We start from the raw sequence: 20,051 nt of genomic DNA, 5'->3' as shown, positions 1-20,051 counted from the left end.
TTTTGACTGGTTTAAAAGCCTTTTTCAAAATGCCACAACTTGAAAAAGGTTCTCAGATGAGCTGAAATTTGTCTCTGCCCCAATTGGGAATAAACCACACTCTTATTCTATACCTGTGTTTCTGGTTGTTATATATACATTATATTGTATAGGTCTGCCACTTCATCTGTGGAATACCAGGATACAGCTATACCTAGTAATTGCAGATATTATGCTCCACTAAATATGTACATAGTCTGCCAGACCTTGGGGCTTTATAACCAAGCATAGGAATTACATAGAATGCAGCAAATGACATGGGAAATGGGTCAGAACCACATCTCTAATTGAGGTACACCAACATTAAACATCTTATTGTGAGCCTTTTAGTGGGTCTTCAGGAAAAGGGAGGCTGGACTTTAATTGTAGATCCTAAAATAAAAACTTGGCCTTCGGCAGAGGCCCCATCCTTCTGTTGTTTAGGACATGAGTAAAGACTGAAGGTCACATGACGAGAAGTTATTTTTCCTGTGCGAATTAAGTATGGAACTAACTCAACTGTAGGTGCTGCCATGGTTAACCGTGGTACCAACTGATAGTAATAAAGTGTGTTCAGTTTTTTTGTTTCTAAAACCTCTGACAATCACTTGGTGTACCTAATCTGTGCACTTCTAGTTCCCATAATCCCTGATAGAGATACATCCTAAACCACATGTGTCAACCAATGTCACTCTAGGCACAGGTTTATGACATAAATTTATCAGAGCTGTAGTCCAGCAACAGCTAGTATGCTGTAATTCCACGCCGCTGGGTTAGTCTAATTTTCACAGTTGACTCAGTGGTTCTAAATCTGGATTGGCTGTGGGTCTAGGCTAAATTGGGAGATCTGTTCTAAGGGAGGAGTTCCTTGAGAAAGGCAATGGACAGGTGATAAAATTTGATTTTATATATTATAAAATTGTATTATGGGACTACATGTAAAGTGCATTATGATACAACCATTCACTAATGTACCTTGCATTCGTGTTACTTGCATTCAGAAATAACTGTAACACATTCATTGACTACAGCAACAATATTCTAGATTAGCATTGCAACATCTGTTCTTTATGCCCAAAATTGTAGCAGGGCCTGTTATTAATATTCAAGTTTACTATACCAAGGGTATCTGTGACAATCTCTTATTTTGGCTTCTTGCAAGGGCATCCTGAGTTATTCACAAAGCTGGGAATATGAAGATTGTATTCACTAAACAGTAAAATGTAGTGAATTTAAAATTTTATTAAAACATACAGGATAAGATGGAAATATTCTAACAGTTTTGCTATTTTAATTTGATTTTTTAAAGTTTATTATTACGGTGTTTTACTGTATATTTGATATTGTTTTTCTTCAAATATGTTTGAATGTGTGTCTTTTACCTACTATTTTTGTGTAATAATGTGTGCTTTCAAAGCCGTCAGTCGGCGAAACGCGCGTCGGACTAAGCTAAGGGAGGGTGGAAGTTCAAGACAGTGAGGACGCTCCTGGGCTATTTATTATAGTATACCTACTCACCCCCCCTTGAGATTTATTTTATCGATCACATTTTCGTGTAGGATAGAAACTCTTGGAATAGACAGCAGTCTTTATCATAAGGCTGACGTTTGCAGGCTACTACCTAGCAATTAGTGATTCTGACGGTGTGGAGATCTAGTTAACTCTGGAAAGTGAGGGAACGTTGGGGATTTTGGGGTTCAGATTTTTCCTTTTTTTACCCTTTCCCTCCTGTACTATCTCTATTTTTGCCACCTACTAATGTGTGGCAGCTTTCCTACTATATTTTAGTTACTTGATCTCCTCTCCTTCCACACATTTTGTGTGAGTTCTGTCCTTATTCATATATTTTTTATTTTTTTATATTGATATATTTACTTTTAAATTGACTATTAAAAGTTATATTTTAACCCTGAGACTGCTGACCTTAATACTAAATACCCTGCATTTGCAAGATTACATTTATGCATGCATTTATCAGGGGTACTAGTATTCACCTTGTTTCTTCGTTTCAATTCAGTAGGGATTATCCCCCATTCGATCTCAGCAGTTTGACACACTCTCTCTATTTGAAAAATGTCATCTTTATAATGTGTGCTTTCAGCACAATTAAATATATTCTGTAACATTTCCTATTAGCCTGAGGATGATGCACAACCTCAAACAGAACTGATCAGCATCATATTGCCCTTGGGTGGTATTTCAACTTATTTTTTATTTATTTTTATTTTCGATTGATGTAAACCTTTTTTTTTTTTTTTTTTTTTATAAAGTGGTTTATACACATGTGGAGTATAGTGGCACTTTATTGATAATGATAATTTACCAAACTGCCAATTTAATTGTGTTGTGTTGGCAACCAACTTGGACATTGCAGGCACCATACCCTGTGTGGAAAATACTCAAACTCTTTTTTCCATTTTGGCTTAGTGAATAAGACCCTTATTTTCCTCATTGACCTCAAGTTGAGTTGAAGTTTTTCTTGCTGCAGTAAGACAAGCTGCCGCTAGATGCCGCCCTGCTCTCAGGTTCCTTGGCAGATGCATTTCCCATTATGTCCATGGGGTGTCCTCATGCCTTGGCTGCCAGGTGTAGTACGCTGTCGCCTGGCTGGGTGTCCTCCTCAGTCTTTCCTCCCGGGGCGGGGACAGGAGCCGGAAGTTGGATCCTCAGATACCGGACTGGCCGGCGGGTACCGGGCACACATCTGGCAGAGAGGCCGTCATGTCCGGGTATATCCCGGGACAACTCCCGGCAGACCGGAGCCAGGAGCATGAATTTGTACGGGCCTACGAGGGAGTGCTAGAGAGATACAAAGGTACCGGCTGCACGGGGGGGAAAGCGGATAGCCTGTCCTAGAGGTACTCCGAGACCTCTACCGCACTTTATATTCTCCAGCAATGGGACTTAACAGCCGTGGGGAAAGAGACAGCCCGGACATGTGACAGAGATAAGAGACAGCTCAGGGATAGGAGACAGCGAGGGATGTGAAAGGAGACAGCAAGGGATGTGACTCGGATAGGAGATAGCGCAGGGCTAAGAGACAGGCCAGAAATGTGGCATGGATACAAGACAGCCCAGGGATGTGACAGGGATAGGAGACAGCAAGGGATGTGACAGGGATAGGAGACAGCCCAGGGATGTGACAGGGATAGGAGACAGCCCAGGGATGTGACAGGGATAGGAGACAGCCCAGGGATGTGACAGGGATAGGAGACAGCCCAGGGATGTGACAGGGATAGGAGACAGCCCAGGGATGTGACAGGGATAGGAGACAGCCCAGGGATAGGAGACAGCCCAGGGATGTGACAGGGATAGGAGACAGCCCAGGGATGTGACAGGGATAGGAGACAGCCCAGGGATGTGACAGGGATAGGAGACAGCCCAGGGATGTGACAGGGATAGGAGACAGCCCAGGGATGTGACAGGGATAGGAGACAGCCCAGGGATGTGACAGGGATAGGAGACAGCCCAGGGATTTGACAGGGATAGGAGACAGCCCAGGGATTTGACAGGGATAGGAGACAGCCCAGGGATGTGACAGGGATAGGAGACAGCCCAGGGATGTGACAGGGATAGGAGACAGCCCAGGGATGTGGCAGGGATAGGAGACAGCCCAGGGATGTGGCAGGGATAGGAGACAGCCCAGGGATGTGGCAGGGATAGGAGACAGCCCAGGGATAGGAGACAGCCCAGGGATGTGGCAGGGATAGGAGACAGCCCAGGGATGTGGCAGGGATAGGAGACAGCCCAGGGATGTGGCAGGGATAGGAGACAGCCCAGGGATGTGGCAGGGATAGGAGACAGCCCAGGGATGTGGCAGGGATAGGAGACAGCCCAGGGATGTGGCAGGGATAGGAGACAGCCCAGGGATGTGGCAGGGATAGGAGACAGCCCAGGGATGTGGCAGGGATAGGAGACAGCCCAGGGATGTGGCAGGGATAGGAGACAGCCCAGGGATGTGGCAGGGATAGGAGACAGCCCAGGGATGTGGCAGGGATAGGAGACAGCCCAGGGATGTGGCAGGGATAGGAGACAGCCCAGGTATAAGAGACAGCCTAGGTATATGTGGCATGGATAGGAGACAGAGGATGTGACAGGGATAGATATCGATCATAGGTATGTGATAATAGCAGACAGCTCAAGGAAAGGAGGCAGAATAGGCATATGACATGGTTAACAGGCAGTGTGTATATATGTGTGTGTATGAGTTGTTAGGAGGGATAAAAGACTGGTTCCTTATCTTGCAAGTATAGAAGACAGCATAAGGATGTCCAAGGTTAGGCAACATCATAGGTGTGTGACATGGACTGAAGACAGCCAGGGATGTGACATGGAGTGGGGACATCTCAGGCATGGGACACTTATGTGATCTTTGAAAGAAGACATCCAGGGCATGTGATCATAGAAAGGACACATTCAAGGGGATGTGATGTCAGAAAAGAGAGAGCCTGTAGTAGTGATGTAAAAGAGACAGCCGAGCTGATGTAATACATGTTTCACTTAAGACTTGGACAATAGCCAAACCTGAGTAGTAACAAGAATTATTTCTGGGCTTCAACTAATATTCTGTGCAGGAGAGACACTTGGATTAACATATGGTACTGTCCTTGTGCAGTAATTGAGAAAGCAGAGAGGCAATTCTGGCACGTGTCAATGTGCTGCAGTGTTACAGTAAAAGGAATAAGTTGTTGTGTTTTGGCTGTAACAATGACAAGAGCAAGGCACAGTCCTTGACTTTGTAACAGTCCGCAGGATAAAGCATAATTCTTTTTATTTGTGACGATCAGGCCTAGACCTTGGTTGTAACTTTAACAGGGATATATTTGGAACAGTTATTGGTGTAAAAGTGTCAGTTAGAGACACAATGGTAATGTTAAAAGAGAAATCTGTAACATGAACACATGCCCGTCTTTCAGTTATGACTGGCACAGATACTGGAAATCTATTTATTTCAAAGTAATGGAGAGAGGCCTATTGCTGTGCATTTATAACCAGAGTAAACATGATTGGGTGTATCAGTGAATACGAATGTGTCAGGCCTGGGTGTAACAGTGACCAAAGTAAATGACAGTCTACTAGCTTAGACAATAATAAGGGACAGCTATAGTTAAAAAGATAAAACAAAGTATTTTGGGTGTAGCTGATGCATAATAGACACTCCTAACAGTTTAAGGAGAAACCACAGTCATGTACTTTAACCAATCAGGACTTGCTGTTAACTAATATGTTGTATCCTTTTTGTCCATAATAAGTTGATAGCGACTAGGAGTTTTTGGTAGACAAGGAAAAAGGGGAGTCATATCTCGAGATGTGGGTGCCGCATTCTTCTTGTAAACATGGATAAATGATGGTCTGTCAATAAAGATTGTATATTCTTCCTATTATTGAAATATTATTACTTGGATACAGTGTGGCTGTGACACAAAATTGTACAAATACAATTGTGTATCGAGTGGTAACAGAATTATTCAACTATCCCAATGGTTTATTAGTTGACCTACAGAGGCGTTTGAAATGTGCTCTCGTCATAAATAGTTTGCAACATTTGTTTGTAACTGAAAGGGGTATTAGCATATCCATATTATATATAGTTTTGATGTTTGACAGTTTTTCTGTTGTAAATTGATTAGATATTACTTTGATTGCACTGATAAAATTAGTTGTGATGTTCAAAAAGACCAGAGCTACTTTAGCAGGAAAAATGAATTGGAAAAGGAACTGATTGGTAGTCATGTACTCCTTACTGTCTAGTGATAAAGGTCATGGTGGGTGACAGAATACACGTGCAGTCTTACAATGTAGCAGTCACAGGAATGCGGTAAAATGGTGACAAGAAAAAGTATGATCTGTTTGTAAAGTGTATATCACAATTTAAAGATTTTGGTAGACTAATAGTTTCAATGTGCAACTAGGTTAGGGTCATGATGAATTGTTAGGAATACAGCAATAACTTGTTAGTTTTAGACCAGAGTAGCCAAATTTCCATTCCATTTTCCACGTTAGCGATGTTTCCAACTCAGCTATGTAGGCCTCTGAATTGCAATGTCCTGATGTATTCCTGGTAGTTCACAGTTTAGTGAATAATCCTATGTATATGTATAAGGAATATAGCTGTGGTTCTTAACTCTCTATAGCAGTAACCAAAATTAGTTATCCAATTGCTGGAGCAGGCTCATCATAAATTTATTAGCACTCAGGCAACTGCCATCAAATTATTTTATGCCGTGGCACTTGTTAAGTGTAAGGGTGCCCTCTTTCACAGCGGAAAAGTCTAATAAAGGTGTTCTTCAGAATTGCATTACATTGGAAGCATGAGTCACTGAGCTAACCTTTGCATTTGAAGAATAGATCAATAAGTGCACTGTACTGCTTATGGTGCCAGGAGTGCCCTGGTGCCCCCCATTGTAAGTAGTCAAACTCTTTTAGAATGATTTGACTTCTTACCTGGGGTTCGCTGGGCATATCTCCCCATGTCAACTTTTTCCTTCTGAGCTAAGCTCAGAGCACGTTCATTGGCTAACAACGTCAACTGATTGCAATCAGTTAAAGGGAATATATATTCCGAACACTATAGTTCCCTCCTCTTGCATATAAAGGGTTAAAAAGCCTTTATTCACTTACCCGATTCCAGTGATGTCTCTCGGTGCTGGGTCGATACTACACTTTCTTTGACAGGGGGACCTATTGCGCATGCACTCGGAGCACAGCAAGCGCATTAGGCCTCCCTATAGGAAAGCATTGCCTCAGTATTTTTCTGTGTTTTTTTTTAATGTTGCTGGATGTCCTCATGCAGAACGTGGAGACGCCCACGTCATTTAAGGAACTCTGAGTCTTAGAATCCTGAAAGCGTCTCTAGTGGCTGCCTGATAGAAAACCACTGAAGGCAGTCTTAGTGCTGCAAAGTAATCACTGCAGTTTCTCAAAAACTACAATGATTTACATTGCAGGACTAAGGGGGGCTGGGACATTGTACCCAGACCATTTCAATGAGATGAAGTAGTCTAGGTGCCTATAGTCTCTCTTTAATGTGCAAAGCCCTGCACTGCTAGGCTTAGCCCAGAGAGCTTCCTGGTTTTTGTCAGGAGTATTGGAGGCAAGGAGCAGCGCCTGACGGATCCCTGTTACAAGTTAGAATGTTCTAAAACAGGCACCATAATAACTACATTGTGTTGTAGTGGTTATGGTGATTGGAGTGTTCCATTAAAACTACTGGAATATAGTATGTATTTGTGGAGATAAAGATGTCACTTATATTGGTGGTGGTTGTAAAACAGTGTTCAGAATAGTGAGAAATCCTTTGTGACTAGTTTTCACTTAACCCCTTAAGGACCAAACTTCTGGAATAAAAGTGAATCATGACGTGTCACACACGTCATGTGTCCTTAAGGGGTTAAGAACTGATGAGTCTCTAGTATGCATTTAGTGCAAACAATCTGAATGCTTGTCTAGTCTTCAGGACAGAGTGACACATTTTGCTGCTAGTTAGTGGGGTCGAGGAAGATAATATTGCCTTCTGCCCTACTTCTGGGCATGAATCATAGAGTAAGATCTGTTTAAAACTGGACAGAGGAGGCTGATTTCGATATAGAATTACAATACCCATGAGTTAGACAAGCATGGTGGGGTTTGTAGTTCTCTAACAGTTCTACGTGTTTGCCTTCTCTGAATCCTGTGTGTTCTTATTAGTGCTCTCCTGATAGCTTTGCATAGCATGATGATTCTAATGCAGTGATCATTGTAGGTGTTAGCATAGTAGTAATCAGTAGAGGATCCTGGGATCCAAGATCTCCTCAGATGGTGACTGTAGTCATGAAATTAAAAGACGTTTGTATCTGGGGAGGAAAGCTATGGACAATCTGGTAAAAACTAAAGATATTACATTATTAACAAAGGTCCACATAGTCAGAACTATGGTATTCCCCGTAGTAAAACACGGATGTGAGAGCTGGACTATAAAGAAGGCTGAGCGTTGTAGAATTGATGCCTTTGAACTGTGGTGTTGGCGAAAACTGCTTAGAATCCCTTGGATTGCAAGAAGATCCAATTAATATGTACTACAGGAAATCAAGACAAACTGTTCACTGGATGCTATGATCATGAGGCTGAAGCTCAAATATTTTGGCAATATAATAAGAAGGCAGGATTCTCTACAGAAGACTCTGATGTTGGGAATGATTGAAGGCGCACGAAGAAGGGGGCGAGAGAGACGGAGATGGATAGATGAAGTCACTCTAGCCACGAACATGAAGTGGTTGGAGCTCAGAGGGGCAGTGACTTAGAGGCTGACAGATGTACCTGGCATGCTATAGTCCATATGGTCACAGAGTCGGGAACGACTAAACGACAATCACTAGAGGATTCAAATCTATTTCTATGTTGTTGTGGTTGTTGTTGTGCTCACTAGTTTTAGATTAATGTTGTTGGAAATGTATGTTATTTTTAATCATACATGTTAACCTATGTCTTTTGAAAGTGATTATTCTATACATTTTGTGGGATTTTTTTCTTAACCACTTCCTGTATCCTTATTGCTGTAACAGTTCGAAAAATAAGGTACTATATCTTCTAGAAGAGAGACCATGTACACCTTGGAATCAGTGTAGCGAATACTTAAAAATATCAGTAAAAGGAATTGGAAGTAAAAGTGCAAATGTAAACACAATATATAAATGCTTTGGAATGGAAGTATTTTACATAATGCTGTGGTTACTTGGAGTCCAGAGAGGGGAAGATCTCACAGTCACTATGATTGTTGTCTAGGGCTGATCTGTGTATTATTGTGCTGTTGTCCTGAACTATTTGTTGTGTTTCTTGGTACATGACATGCGTCTCAGTACTCCATCATAGAGAGTTCCCCTGGCCAAAAACCCTTCAGAATGGGAAAGCCCTTGCTGATTCTGAATTACACTTTCAGACCAGAGTACCGATTATCATATTTGGGATAACTTTGTTCTATATATATATAATTTTACTGTTTAATGATTTGTATAAGTAGTTGTTGTGGTGGTTCATTAATTATTTATACAATAAACCTCTACATCTCTGGTATAGTATATACACCTTTTGCTGTGTAATTTCCCAATTGTGCATTAGGTGTGCTGAGGGCCCTGCTTTAGAGTGCTTATAGATGTCGGACTGGGACGGTGCAGCACTTGAGGGTGTGTCTCTCCCTCCCCCCCCAGGACAGACGCTGTAAGCACAACCAGGTGTGTCCCAGACAAACGCTTCCTTCCTTCATCTCTTTAATCTGTCAGAGCCCCAGGATGCGGGCATGGGTGGGACTGAGTGTAGTGGAATGCATAGAAATAGGCATTGGCAAGGCGGCACGGATTCAAATTCATGTGCTTTCTCTCTGTAAGCATGATCTTATTTCAGACAGATGTCCTAAATAAATATAAAACTTAGATGAAGAATGGAATGCTTATATGTAAACACGAATAGTTTGCAGAAAGAAGAGGCATGCATGTAATGTCTACCCGGTATGTGTTGTGCATTCGGATTAAAATATGTGGATTAAAAAAAAAAACTAAGCAACAAATACAACTTTCCACTGATCGAAAGGCTGCCATGAGCAGAGATCCAATTTAACAGCCTGTGCATGGAATACTATTAATAGTTTCTTTATGAAGGACCAATGCACTCCATAGAGCCAATCAGTTGACTGTAACTACATACAGTTAATAGGTAACTGCAAAATAAGATACCCGCAAAGAAAAGTAAAGGGAGGCCAAAAGTGTAATGTTTAACTCTATAGGAAAGCTCTTTGCTTTCAGTGACTGGTGTTGCCAGGTTACTGAAGCTGGTTACACAATGAATATATCAGTGACTGATCGCACTGAGGTACAAGTAGGGACATATATCTAGTGGACAATATGAGCGCTTGCCTTGTGTCAATTCTTCAAGTGATTAGATGGGCTTTCTACTTTTAGGTCTGTTTTCAGTTGTTATTCGCAGTTAAGGTTACTGTGTGCTTGATGGACCTGATACTATGTTTCTTTTTTTTGTAAATATAATTTTTATTGTATTTTTTTTTTTTTTTTGCAATAAGTAGTTATATACGACTCTACATGGAGACTCGCAGGTCTCTAGCTTACTCATATTCACGTGAGCGCGCAGGCTCATTGTTCATTAGGTCTTAGTCGGCTCGCAGGCCGCAGGTGAAAGTTTAATATGAAAAATCCAAACGTCGGTTTCGGCTCAATAACATTTCAATTGGCATTTCGAGCTATGCAGGTATCGAAGGCATTGATATGCGCTTCGTCTGGGTGTTTATGACTAACTTCCTTATCAGAAGCTTCTGTGTTCCCATAAATTGGCCATGTCCGTCCTAGCCTACACCTTGGCCCTCTCGTGACCTCTCGTCATGGGTGTCAGTTAAGGCTGATTTGTCCATGTCACCTTTGGCTAGTGATACTATGTTTCATGTTGTAAATTCATCTAAACAGGCCAGTATTGCCACAAAGTGAATGGGGTGAATATACAAATTCAGGCCACTTGATTTTATTAAGGACAACATGAGGTTTTTCCACAACATATACAGCAACTTGTAGGCTTGTAAAACAATGACATGCTGCTGGTAATAAGCACTTACGTGACTCGCTCTAGAATCAAGTTGACTTGGAGGACTGTGGCCATTGGTGTCAGCATTAACATACTTTGGTCTTATCTGAAAAGTTGCCATACCCCTCTACCCAGCTGAATAAGGTTTTAAAGGAACGTGGCATGGTATGTGTTGGGTTTAAAAACAGCCTCATCCAAAGATATATGCAACTTTGTTACTACCCTAATTTTAAAACGTAAAATGTTGTCTTGCACTGGTAATCAATCAATCAACAATCAAGGCTTAAAGGACCACTATAGGCACACAGACCACTTCAGCTTAATGAAGTGGTCTTGGTGCCGGGTCCAGCTAGGTTTAACCCTTTTTGCTGTAAACATAGCAGTTTCAGAGAAACTGTTATGTTTACCTATGGGTTAATCCAGCCTCTAGTGGCTGTCTCATTGACAGCCGCTAGAGGCGCTTCCTCTCTTGCCGCGCATGCGCATTCAGCTGATGACGGAAGAAGAGGGAGGAGAGTCCCAGCGCCGAGGGAGCCCGGCGCTGGAAAAAAGGTAATTCTTCCTCCCTCAGCGCCACAGGAGTGGGACCCTGAGGGTGGGGGGCACCCTCAGGGCAATATAGTGCCAGGAAAACAAGTGTTTTCCTGGCACTATAGTGGTTCTTTAATAGGTTCAGTGCTGCGGTGTATCCACTTGTTATGCTTAGGTGATACTTCCATTCCCATTGGTTAAACGCACCCTGTTTACAGGACTATCTGGATGGCCTGGGTTATTCTGCAGTCAATATGCTAAAATTATAACTTTCATCATCCTCAGTTAAAGGAATTTAGCTGTATTGGTTTTGGTTCACGAGTGTTCACTAGTGAGCCCAATGTAAGTAGTCAAGCTGTTAAAGATTTGATGTTGGGATCTACCAGGTGCTGCTCCCTGCCTCTCCACAGCTAGAAGTGTGAGACGAAAGCTTCTATTAACTCTCCTGAGCAAAGACTTGCAGCACAGGGTTAGCTCCTTTGCATTGTGCATCAACTGATCACTCTCATCCAATGAGCCAAGTCCGGCACCGCCGGGTTTATCTCATTGAAGAGAGCTTCCTGCTTCAGAGAGGCAGGGAGCTGCACTCCAGGTACTCCAGGTAAGAATTGGAATGGTTTAATTCCTTAAATTGAGAGTTAGTTGGTGCAGGGGCACCCCTGGCACCATACACTCTACAGCAGAGGGTTATGGTACTTAGAATGCTTCTTTAAGCAGCGCCTGCTCAGAATAATAGGGGAGGGGTTATATCCTCTGCATGTTTGCAGACATTTTCTGTGGATATTATCTCCTATGAAAACGGGGAATAGAAGCTAGCAACCATGTAATCTCCAATGACCTCATATAAGGAGATTAGATAATTCACCTAATTTGGGCCCACAATATTACTTCTTCTCAGAGGGGATGCCCTTGTATTCAGTTCTATAACTATGTGTGCCTCACTAAGCAACAATGTAATAATGCCACACAGTGTTAGAACACAACTGACAATTAACATTTGCCATTTTGATGGAGATTTTTCTACAGTGATTTAAAAAAAAAAGTGTATTTCACATTCCGAACCTTAGTCACCCGAACAACTACAGCTTAACCCCGTAAGGACACATGACATGTGTGACACGTCATGATTCCCTTTTATTCCAGAAGTTTGGTCCTTAAGGGGTTAATGTAGTTGTCCTGGTGAGTATAGCCTGTTCCTAGAGACTTCTTGCTGTAAAATAATAATGTCTTTTCAGAGAAAACGCAGTGTTTACATTGCTCCCTAGGGACCCATCAGATGGCCACTGGAGGTACTTCAAGGGTCAGTGCTGCAATGGGTCAATGCATCTCTGAGGAGATGCTGATTGACCAGGACAGCATTTGAGCCCCTCCGCCTCCTTGGCTATCATCAGAATGGACAATCTCAGCCAATGTAATGCTTTCCTATGGGATAGCATTGGATTGGCTGAAATAATTAATTTTAAAAATGTCAGCCAAGGAGGAGGAGCAATGGTGCAAAACCAGCACCAGAGTACCCATTCGGCGCTGGAATAAAGGTAAGTTTTAACACTATTTAAGGAGTGCCAGGGGGGCTAAATAGTGTTTTAAACACTGTAGTGTCAGGAATACATGTTTGTTTGAATAGTGTTACTTTAAGATTGTTATCACAGTTGAAGATTTTTCCTCTTACACTCTGTATAGAAGCCCATACATAAAGCCATTCATTCTTATTGTTTATAAAGGATGTCTAAATTGTTGTTCAGCGCTATACAGTTTTCAAAGTAATTTGATTGCTGCTTCAAAGAATGGGCATATACTAAAACATTAATGTGATTATTAAAATGGATTTTGTTGGCATAGTGATTATTAGCAGCCATCACTATTAAAATTTCACATTGTAACGGTTTCTTTCAGACTTTTTATTATGTGCCTTGCTTTTGAAGCACCCATTCAAACAAAGTGCTTTTAGGGAGATTTCACGCTGCCATTCTGGATAGAAAAATGAATTGGAAAATGTCTCATCCTGAAATAGCCCAGTTTATTACAGAACTTGGCAAGTATTAGCATATGCAGTGGGAGAAAAATACATTTTGAATTTTAAATAAGTTTAAAAAATTGGATATTTACTTACCTAAATTCTGCAGTTTAGTTTATAGAACTGCTTGACCCTGACTATTTTGTTTAAAACATAAAAGCAGAGAAATGAGCATAGCCTTAATAATTCTCTTTGGGAAATTGTTCATCCCTGCTGTGTCTGAATTCCAAGGTTTAGATCATTTACGTGACCCCATGTCACACACTTTTATTGCTCAAGAGAATCTTTACAATAATATTATACAGTGCAGGGTCTGAATACAATTCCGCATTATGCACTGGTGGCTATTTTAGGAATAGAGGAAAAGACAAAAAAGGATTGGTTCCGTCAAACTAAAGAAAAGGGGATTTTTTTCTTTCTCGGTTTCTATGACTTGCTTTTCTGGTATGTCTGACTTGTTTAACATAAATAAGAATGTGTAAATACTGCTCTATAATGAAATATATTGTCCCTGTCATTGTGATGAATATTAAGATCTTAGCCTTATTGCACTGTTTGTGACCATTAATCATGCAAAACATCGGCTCTGGCTTCTCAGATCAACATGCAAACTTAGTATACTAAGTACTTTTGATAGAGGCTAAACTTGCATGATGGGTATAGCACAGCTCAAAATTTACTCACTACTAGAAAGGCCTTAAAGTTATGTGCTGCTGCAAGGATGGGTCATGGCACCCTTACCTGGAATTTTTTTTTTTTATAAAACACCAACTTATTTTGTAGCATTAAACATACTACTATATATATATAAAAGGTGAGGGATGATTTGGCATATATAATCGGGGTAACCACCCTCTTACCTGTCGTCGCCTTTTGGAAGTCCCCCCTCCCCCCACCTCACCCCCTTTTATTAATATTAATTCCAACAGGTGGGCCCTCTTTATTACAGGTCTAACAACTCGTCGTTTTCGTTGCATCTCAACCAACTTTTGTATTAATCAAATTACATGTGTTTAAGGTTTGTTTGGCTAAAAAGGTACCGGACACCAATACATTGCAGTTATATTAAAGGAACAATCTTAGCAGCATACCCACTACAGCAGTTTGACTTCTTACCTGGGGTCTGACTGGTACATTGCCATGCCTCCTCACAGCTGAAATTGCGAGTTGGAAGATCCAGTTAGGAACTTTTGATGGCTTCCTTGAGCTAAGCACTGCTGTGCATGCCCAGCACACTGGCTGAGAATTCTAGCTGAACACTCTCAGCCAGTTAGCTAAGCTTTGTACACTCGAGCTTAGCTTCCAGCAGTGTAGAAGCAGGGAGAGGTGCCTGGCAGTCCAGACGTAAGAAGTCAAACCTTTATAAAATGCTGCTCCTTTAGACTACAGGGTTATTCTCTAGTCAGTGAATTTAAGAAGAACTTGCAAAATTTAGACAAACATAATGAAGTTGGAATGGTGGGGTAATTGAATTTATTTTCCCCTGCTTGGCAATTTTGGCATAAATGTTACTATTGCCTTTTCGTCTCATCAAAGTCCACTGTCTAGTAATTCGCTCCAATAATACTTAACGCAGGTCTTGCTGAGTACGATATCAAGCAACACACTTGAAAATGGGCCCACGTGAATTTGGATTATTTTGTTAAAATATAACCCCAGATCTTTGAGGATGGGTCAAGTCGTGATCTCTGATACAAATCTGGCAATGATGCTTAGCCCCAGACAGTGATAGCTGGGCTTAGTAAAGGGCCGTCACCTGGGACAGCATTGAGTTCAGACTGTAGTACTTGTTGGGTATTTGGTGTACATTGTCAGTGTAATAGACAATCTGATTGATGCTGGGTCCAACTGTTACTTGTTTGAGGTACCGCATACTCCATAATCAGTCTATTTTCAAGGGAATATGAGTGTTCTGATCGTGGTTGCTCTTTGATTCTCAAGAACATTTAATATCTCATTATTGTAAGGCGAAAGTGATTTTAGGATGTGAGACTGAGGGGGGCTACTGGTTTTTAAACTACATTGGGCTCAAAGACTGATTTCTGTTGTTTGGGATGTGTATCCTATGTGAATGGTTAACATGGGTATTCTTTGAATTTTATGAGGTGGTAGGGCATTCTGGTTTGAGGGACTGGTCATTTTTGCATGGATTGTAGAGGGACCGGTTTTACTGGTGCAACAGCTGGTTATAGGATTTCTAGCAACTGGTTATGGGATTCCCAGCTGTTCAGTCTCTCCCCCAACTGGAATTTCTGGTGTCTACTATGTATATTTATTAACCCTTCATATTTTGCAAGTCTCTGAGCAACTGTTTCATGTGAGGTTTCTAAAAGCAGGAATTTCCACATTTTTTTTTTTTTTTTACTACTAGGTACATGCATACTTCTGTCTGTGTTTTGGGATAAACGTCCTGTATTCCTGTAATTCGAATTTAAATTGTACAGGCCTAAGTTATTTAATTTATGTCTTATGGTTCTTTTTTTATTGGAGAACAATGGACCTACAACAGTGAAAGAAATCTACTTTACAGAGGAGGTAACCTGAGGGCTGTATAGAACTATGTTTAATTGTGTTTCTCTACATGGAATTGAGGGGCTTCCTGTTTGCTTAAGTTTGAGTGAGTTCTAGGAAAACCATTTTTTTAAATTAATTGTACAAATCCCAGGTGCCAGGTAGCCATTGATATCTTTCTGTTGCTACCTTTTTTAATGCTATGATTATGCTCTCTGTAATATGATCTCTCTCTCTCACCCCTGTTAATAGGATATGCATTTAAAAAGGTCTGTAAGTAAAATTTTAATGCCTGGGATCACCACGTTTGTGTGCTATACAGCATTTGTCCAAGAATCACTGAACATTTACCTCTCAACTTCCCTCTGGCATTAAAAACGTATTGACCCAAAATAAAAACTCCTGCACGTCATCTGCATTCAAGCAAACTTGATAACTGAAAAAGGCACAGATCTATATATTACACTGTAATTTATGCAAATTAACCGAAGTTTGTTTTCTTTTTCTTTAGCCATAAAAATGTTGTTACAGGGCTCAGAATTTACACTTGCAGTGGCAAGTAACTTTTATGGCCTAGCTAGTAGCATAGGCTACACATTTTAAGCCTTGTATAATATTTATTATTATTTATAAAGTGCCAACAAATTTCGCAGCACTGTACAATGGGGTGTATATTTATATACATATGCTCGTCAAACTAAAACGTTGACCTAAAAAAATAAATACACGATTGGAAAATTTCCTTGGAGTGCTCCTTTCATTCATTATATGTATATATGGATGTAGGGCTTGACAAATCCCAGGTGCCAGGTAACCATGCGAATAGAAATTTTGCCCTGGCTCCTGGGATTTGTCAGCCCTTTAGACCTTTGAAGCTGGCTGCTGCAGGGAACTTTGAAGCTGGCTGCTGTGGGCAACATGGAGGCGATGTGAGGGAGCAGTAATCTTCTTGTAGCTCCTCTCTGCTTTCTCGAGCACTGTTTAGTGATGTCGGAAGCCAGAATATGATGTCACTCCGACCCCACCATCACTACAGAGAGCGCACAGTGGAGCAGAGAGAAACTGCAGCCCTACTGGATCCCTGGGAAATATACAAAAATGTTAATTTGTGAGTGTGTGAGAAAATTAGTGTTTGAATGTCTGTGTGTGTGCGCGTCTGTCTGTCCGTGTGTGTGCCTATCAGAGTGTGTGTGTCTGTCTGGGTACCTGCCTCCTCCGATCGCACGAGAAAGGTGTTTTTACTCACCTTCTTTCCCACGCCATGCCAGTTTTGCCGCAGCTAGTCCTGCCTCCATGGCTGAGATGACCAATCTTCCTGATCTCAGCTAGGCCAATGCTTTCCCATAGGGTGCTGCACACTGTGGCCATCTTAAGTGACTAGTCTAGTGGCCATCTTAAGTGACTAGTCTAGTGGCCATCTTAAGTGACTAGTCTAGTGGCCATCTTAAGTGACTAGTCTAGTGGCCATCTTAAGTGACTGTCGCTAGAGGTCTTACTAAGCAGCAATGTAAACACTGCATTTTCTCTGAAAAGGCAGATTTTACATTGAAAAGCCTACAGGGACAGACTATTGACACTAGAACAACTACATTAAGCTGTAGTTGTTCTGGTAACTACCACAACAAGAGGACATAGTCTTAAATTAGAGGGGCAAAGATTTAAAAATAATATCCAGAAGTATTACTTTACTGAGAGGGTAGTGGATGCATGGAATAGCCTTCCAGCTGAAGTGGTAGAGGTTAACACAGTAAAAGAGTTTAAGCATGCTTGGATTAGGCATAAGGCTATCCTAACTATAAGATAAGGCCAGGGACTAATGAAAGTATTTAAAAAATTGAGCAGACCAGATGGGCCGAATGGTTCTTATCTGCCGTCACATTCTATGTGACTTTAGTGTCCCTTTTAAGAATTAATTTTTCTTGTTGAAAATTAAACTTTGTTAGTTTATTAAAAAAAACTGTCTCCTAACAAATTTGTCAAGCTCTTATATATTTATATATATATATATATATTTATTTATTACAGTACTCAAGTTATGACAGTTATTTACAGTTCAGATTGCATTATGGACCTCATCAGAAGAAAATAAAGAATTTATTGAGATAGGTGAAATTCTCTAAAAGATAAGATTAATCTAATTTTATAGCTCTTTAACTGATCAAGTTAGCTAATACACAGAGTGTCTAATCTGTTACATACGCATACATAGAAATAACGTAAACCCGTGCATCACAAAATCCATATGTCAAGCTCTGGTGTATGGAATTTATTCCCTAAACCCGTTACCTACTACAGGGGTGCTCTCAGACCATTATTAGATTCAGTTCATTCAGTAAATTTTACTTTACTCAGAACCAGATTACGCAACCCCAAATATAACTTGATAGAGTGACCACTCTCTTTCATCTGAAAGTATTGCTTAGCCTTATTCCAATCAGGATGTAACATGTGTATTTAGTTTTTATTTTTATATATATATATATATATATATATATATAATATATCTTTCACTGTGATCTCTAATATACCTACAGTCAAACTATTGACCGTAATGGAGGGAAGCGGAAGAACCGCAGAGAAGGAGGTATGAGCAGTGCTTTCTCTTGCAAGTTCTGCCTGCAAGGTGAGAATATCCTTACGTCTGTCACCAGCACGCTGTGAGTTCTTGGCTGCCAAAGGCATGTGGCTTGTAGTGTGACTAGCCACTGTCTCAAAAGCTAATATATTTCTGGAGGTGCAGCTTTTCAAGTAGAAATACTGCACATCAAGACTCTACCACTATGACCACATCAAACCACTGAAGTGGTCATGGTAGTTGGAGTAACCCTTAAAGTAAGACCATTAACAAGATACGGTGTTGGATTGCACAAGATAAAGAGGACTGCTAAATAGGATTTTCACATTGCAAATCCTTTTGCTGTACAATTATATTTGTAGACGAAGAGAATGGGATGGAAGGGCCACTCACATATAGTGGACTATATGTGAGTGGCCCTTCCATCCCATTCTCTTTGTCTGTTTGTTTACCCCCTCTATCTTGTTATCAATTATATTTGTATTTAATAATAAATTAACCCATTTGGATCAGTTTTTTTGTTTTTGTTTGTTTTTGCTTTTAAGTACTATATTTACCTGACCTCTATCTTTTTGTGTTACTGTAACAGCTGGACTTTGCTAATTGACACCTTTTCTCTCTTACACTTTTCCCCCTTTCTGTACTGGAAGCACACAGTCAGTTTTATTGCTCACCGCTGTTCTATGGCTCAGAATAAATGCAATATATGAATATATTAATGTATGGATATGATAAAATAGAGTGTGTTGGAGGCAGAAACACATGTTAAAGAAATATTCACCACAAACACATTTACTTTCTTATTGTACTTAAAGCACCAAACCGAAATCAATGGGAAATAAATTGTCTTTATAAATTAAATACTTTTTTCAGAACAAAGCTGTTTGAAACAATCTGTTTGTTTTTAACGTTCCATATGATTAGTAACTCCCCTTTTAATGTGCTGTATAGAGAGCAGCCCCCAGATTCAGGACAGATAAAAGTACTGACGATTACTGTCGGTAGCTGTTTGTAGGGTAGATGCCTAGATTACTGTTCTCCTTGTGCAATTGATTTGTCTGTAATGGGGCCTGGGTATGTAATATGTTGGATACAGTTAGTACTTGTGGATTGTACATTAAAACCTACATATGTCTGAGGAGCAGAGGGTTCACTTTATCTGTAGCTATTTAATGCCATACCAGTACAATAAGCCATTTAGATGCAAAAAAGATGCAACGACTGCCAGAAAAAAAATCTCTGTGCACACTAACAATGGAAGTCTATGTTAAATTAAGCGATGTTACTACATCCACCTACAGATTTGGAACCTTTGAGTTATAATCTACTGCACTTATTTTGCTGACATGTGGAGACCTGCATACCATGCAGAAGCCTAGACCAGACACGATAAGTGATTTATTACGGCAAAAGCAGTGTGTGGCTGTATAAAACCATATACAATATCTGATCCCCTTGTCTCAGGTTTGATCGACTGCATTTCGTCTTGCTGGGGACAAAGCATTGTCCTGGATGTATAACAAGGTCATGTACTTTACTTAAAGTTTCGATTTGCAACAGGTAGATAAATGGACAGACTAGACTACTTAATTGGTTCTTACCTACCATTTAATTATATGTTCCCCAGAGGCCTGCAGGCAGGATGTGTCCTTCAAAGGTTTTCACATGACCAATAATATCCTTCCTGCATGAAAAGCCCATTGAGCTGTTACATTATTAATTCTACCTCTTAATGTTGTGCAGCCCTCCACCTGAAACAGATGGACATCTGTAGTAATGAATTCAGCTCCTGGGCTGTAAAAAATACCAGTATCCCTGTTCTTCTGGCTGCTAGTGTTACTC

General features: G+C 40.6%; 1 protein-coding gene across 20 annotated transcripts in view; it reads left to right on the top strand.

Moving 5' to 3' along the window:
* Positions 1-20,051, top strand: part of MACF1 (microtubule actin crosslinking factor 1) — a 225,181-nt gene that overhangs the window by 10,962 nt on the left and 194,168 nt on the right. The window contains exon 1 of one of the 20 annotated variants that reach the window (XM_063455636.1): positions 2,643-2,833. The exons of the other annotated variants lie outside the window; for them this stretch is intronic. Coding sequence (XP_063311706.1) covers positions 2,740-2,833 — 94 coding nt within the window. The 5' untranslated portion in view covers positions 2,643-2,739. Of the gene's footprint in view, positions 1-2,642; positions 2,834-20,051 lie in introns of those variants that run through there. 20 annotated transcript variants of the gene reach the window in all.

This window comes from Pelobates fuscus, chromosome 1 (assembly GCF_036172605.1).
Source record: "Pelobates fuscus isolate aPelFus1 chromosome 1, aPelFus1.pri, whole genome shotgun sequence".
NCBI lineage: Eukaryota > Metazoa > Chordata > Amphibia > Anura > Pelobatidae > Pelobates > Pelobates fuscus.
The sequence above is the reverse complement of the archived record's forward strand: the minus strand, read 5'-3'. Positions and strand labels throughout refer to the sequence as shown.